Source organism: Catharus ustulatus, chromosome 3 (assembly GCF_009819885.2).
Source record: "Catharus ustulatus isolate bCatUst1 chromosome 3, bCatUst1.pri.v2, whole genome shotgun sequence".
NCBI lineage: Eukaryota > Metazoa > Chordata > Aves > Passeriformes > Turdidae > Catharus > Catharus ustulatus.
The window spans coordinates 80,721,621-80,726,246 of NC_046223.1; the positions used below are offsets into that span (position 1 = coordinate 80,721,621).

The 4,626-nt window shown below is 46.7% G+C and overlaps 1 protein-coding gene across 1 annotated transcript; it reads right to left on the bottom strand.

Annotated features, from left to right (window-relative positions):
* Positions 1-716: 716 nt before the first annotated feature.
* On the bottom strand, positions 717-2,270 carry GJA10 (gap junction protein alpha 10). The gene is made up of 2 exons (XM_033054451.1): positions 1,449-2,270; positions 717-1,307 (listed from the first exon to the last, which is right to left on the bottom strand). The coding sequence occupies exons 1-2, from the start codon at positions 2,268-2,270 to the stop codon at positions 717-719; spliced, it is 1,413 nt and encodes a 470-aa protein (XP_032910342.1).
* Between the last annotated feature and the right edge of the window lie 2,356 nt (positions 2,271-4,626).

Consider the following 4,626-nt stretch of genomic DNA (forward strand, 5'->3'; position numbering starts at 1 on the left):
CCCCATGAAAACGGAAACTCAAAAATAATTTTTGGCAGAGCAATGGAACAAGAAACACTTGAGTTTCTTACCACAAAAGATTTGAAGTTAGTTGGTTTTGTTTGTTTTGTGTACAGAAAAAAAGGGGCAGTGTTTAGGAAGAGAGAGGGGAAAAAATTGAACAGAATCTCTGACTTTGAGCATTGTGTGAAGTAATCTTGTTTATTACACGCCCTATAAAAAGGTATTTATGGGCTTGCTACTGCAAGTGATTGTAAAGGAGCCTCTGTGCTCTCAAAGAGCAAAACCTGGGATCTGAGGTAACCAGAATTCAAATCACGTTTAAGAAAGCCTTGTTGATTCTTGAATGCAAGCACTACATCTTATCAACATTATGACTGTAAGCAAGCCTAGAGCCTGTGGCAAAAGAAAAGGAGCAGCTGCTGAAAAAGTAATTCTGTAGTCATTGGCTCTGGCATTGCAATTATTTGGTGGGGGTTTTTACATGTAGATATTTTGATTTATTCATTGAATAATTATTCAGCTTGGAGGTCAGCTGCGGGACAAACCTGAAACTGAGAGGAGTTGTGTCATTGAACTCAATGCATTCAAGGCTTCTCTTTCTTACAGTGGCTGGAGCTGAAGAAGTTTTCCCTGGGACAATCCTCGTCGAGTTGATTGGATGATGGAATGAGTATAAAGCAGCTGGGACTCGGTGGCTTAGAGCTCCTCGGGACTCAGTAATTCCCCGGCGTTGCTGCCTTCACCGCAGGAGGAGGCTGAGCATTCGGGAGCTTGGCAGTGTCCGGCAGGCCGCGGGGCGCTGGGGCGGTGCTGGCAGCGCTGCCCGGGCCGCTCTGCGCCCTGGCTCGCTCCCTCCTCCCCAGGGCCGGCACAGGGTGCCGGGGCCCCCCGCCGCCCCCCTCCCAAGGGCTGTCCCGGGCGTTACTTGCCATGGACACGCGGCGTCCCGAGGCGGCGGGCGGCGGGCTGGGCGCGCCCTCCTCACGGCGCTTCCCCTCCGAGCCGGAGCCGGAGCCGGAGCCGGGGCCGAGCCCGAGGCCGGAGCCGCCGTGGGACGCGGTGCTCTCGCTGTCGCTGCCCGCCCGGCTCCCGGTGAACACGCGGGAGAGGAAGCTGGACTTGCGGGTGCCCGGGCAGTGCCCGCTGTCCGGGGAGTCGCCGCGCTGCTCGTCCAGATCCCGGCAGGCGCTCGCCCGGCTGTGCCTGCGGGGTGCCCGGCGGGACGCGGCCGCCCCCGCCGCCCCCTCTCCGCTCGCCGGGGCGGCCCGCGGAGCCTCCTCGCTGCTGGAGGAGGGCGGCTGGTGCTGTCCGTGGTGCCGGCGGCGCGGAGGCGGCGTGCCCCGGAGCTGGCCGCGGTGCTGCCGGGCCGGCGGGGCCGCGGGGGCGGCGGGCGCGGGCGGCGGGAGCGGAGCGGGCGCGGGGCGCGGCGGGGACGCGTTGCTGACCAGGCAGGGCGGCGGAGGCACCACCGAGCTCTTCTTGGAGTTGTACAGGCTGGGATCCTCCTCGCAGGGGCCCGCCGGCCACTGCGCCTGCCCGCACAGGCTCTTCTGGATCTTCTTGATGCCCAGGTGGGCGATTTCCAGGATGTTAAGGAAGAGGGAGACGGCGGCGATGCTGTTCATGAAAACCATAAAGATGGTCTTCTCTGTGGGTCGGGACACAAAACAATCCACCGTGTTAGGGCAAGGGGGCCGAGTGCATTTGTAAAGGGGAGACATGTGAAACCCGTATAAAAGATACTGACCTATCATAAAGCCCACTTCGACCACCGACCGGGTCAGGATATGCAGGACATAGGTGCGCAGCAGGGACCCTCTCAGGGGTGCCTTATGCACTTTTTTCTGTTCCTCCAGCTTACGCAGTTCCCTCTCCACCCTCCTGTGCTCCTCGAGCATGGGCTCCAGGTCCTCGAGCTGGGCCCGCAGCTGCGCTTTCCTGTTCTGCCGCTCTTTCTCCAGCGCCCTCAACCTGTAGAGCGCATGGCCCATGTACACCAAGGATGGGGAGGAGACAAATATGATCTGCAGTACCCAGTATCTGATCAAAGAGATGGGGAAGGCTTTGTCGTAACAGATGTTGTTGCAGCCTGGTTGCTCTGTGTTGCAGATGAACTCGGACTGCTCATCATCCCAGACATCTTCAGCAGCCACTCCCAGCACCAGCATCCGGAATATGAACAGGATCGTGAGCCAGATTTTGCCAACTATGGTGGAGTGGATGTGCACTTCTTCAAGGATGCTGCCCAACAAGTTCCAGTCCCCCATGGTCAGAAGTTCATTTCTGGGGGGGAGGTGAAAGGTTTTGAAAGAAAAAAAAAAAAAAAAAAAAAAAAAGGAGAGTTATTTTCCATGATGGGTTTCTTTTGGAAATAGCTATTTTTAGCTTTGTCATTGTTGCTTGTTTGCTTTTGCTGGTTTTTTGTTTTTTGTTTTTTTTTTAATTTTAATAAATGTGTTTCAGATACATTCTTCTGATAGCTGGAGAGCTCTTAGAAGTTCATCATTATTTTCTACTTACTGGGTCTTTAAATGAATTAAAACTTCATAATTACTGATCAAAGATGCAAATGTGAGATTATTTTCAGATCAAGAGAGATTGATTTCAGCTATTAACCACAGTACTTCATAACTGCCCATAGTTTTATATTATTTTCTTCCCACTAGAAATGAAGACAACTTTTTTTGCACCTTGCAAATCCTTTGCCAACTGCAGTTTAATTCTACACCCAGTCCATTCCACACTGACTGTGGATTTGCCATAGTTTTTCCATAATAGATAAAGTTCTTGGCTTTAATTTGTTGGATAAAGTTTTGAGAAGTGTCCTATAACTGTGACTTTAAAAAAAAGTTTCATTTTTTACCCCAAGGTAATAGCAATTTTAGTGCTATCCATCCAATATTTTCCTGTCTACCCAGGTAACAATTTACAAGTTTCTCTCTTGGTTTCCTAAAACTACAAACACATAGCTGATTTACACATAGCAGTACATTTGCAGTCTCAGTTCTAGGATAATATCAATAAACTAAGTGCTCCTAGGGTTAAATAGCTTTATTTTTATGCATCAAATTTTACTGCATCTTAATAATAAATTTTAACATATGAGATAATGTAATCAGAGCGAAGTGGAGGTTTTAAACAGTGAGTGTGTGAAAATCTTTTTAATAACCTCTATCCCAGAAACTGTCTGATTCACAAGCAAATTGGTCTATGTTCTGCTTGATTTACAAGCTGCTTCTTTTGAAGCTTCATTTTGGAGCTTCAGGTAGTGTGGGGAATTGAAATGTAATATTGTTTATTTTGAATCAACTGCATGTTTGGTGTTACGTCCCTGGAACTTTTTCTACTAATATGGCAATCACTTATTGAAAGCAATTGGGATCATATCTACCTTAGGGTTTGCACTTGAATTTTTAAATTCCACTAAACCACAACCTTTGCTAAAGTGCAGTGAGTGCAATTTCTAAGCCTTTTTTTTTTTAAACCAAAAAATACCAACCCCACCCCAAAGCCAACAAAAACACCCCAACCAAACAAAAACAAAAAAAACCCCAAAACAAAATAAAACAAACAAAAACCCCACAAAAACAAACAAAAAAACCCCCAACAAACCAAAAAACCCAAAACCAAACAAAAAAACTAGGTTTTGGGCTGGTTGATGTGTCCAAAATCTTGTATATATTTAAATGATACACAGCTGGGTGATATCACCATTATTACTATCTCTGGTTCATGACATGATCCCAGGTAGTTCAGTTTTGCTTCACACTGCAAATCAAAATTTTCGGTTGTAACCAGAAGCGAAGTAATCCTCAGCACAGGCATCCTACAGACTTTATGTTTCTGGGACTGTTTTTTGTCTGCAAATTTGAATTTTCACGCGTGGAACTGGCTAAGGAAACATATCTAGCCAAGCAATCTCTTAGGTGCTGTTATGCACCTAGAATATCTTGTTTCCCCACTCCTTCCCTCCCACTCATACCATTGCAATGAGACACATGAGGAAAACAGAAAGTCAGCAATAATTACTGTAGTATCCAATGCAACAGTTAAGCAAAGGAGCTTTAAGTATATTCACTGCCTTGCAAATGGCTGATCCCTCATGGAAATTAATTGACTCAGCAGAAAACCCCAACCCCAAGTGTGATGCTACAATGTGAATTCGGGAATAAATATGTTTTAATCCCAAAGATGAAATTCTCTAGCAGTAGAAACTGTATTGTCTGTTCTGGAACAGAAAGTGGATGTAACTGTTCCAGGAAAGGGAAGTGTGTAAAGATATCACTCTGGCTGTACAGAATTTTGTTTCTTAAGTTGCTCCTAGCAGTGTTTAAATAACTCTATCCTCACCTTTGCATTATAAAAGCCAACAGAGGAAAGTAATGGTATGGAATAATTCACCAGTTAATTGACAATTATACCAACAATGGTATAATTCACTCTTTAAGTGATCCTTTGATACCAGGACACTTCCCCTCAGCTCTGCACTGGTGAAACTGCAGTATAAATAATGACACAGTCGATACTGTGTATAAAACACAGAAGTTAGTTTAGAGCCACAAAAGCTAGCATTTTTAAGAAATCAGTCCGAACTACTTCACAACCTTTTCATAGCAATGTGCT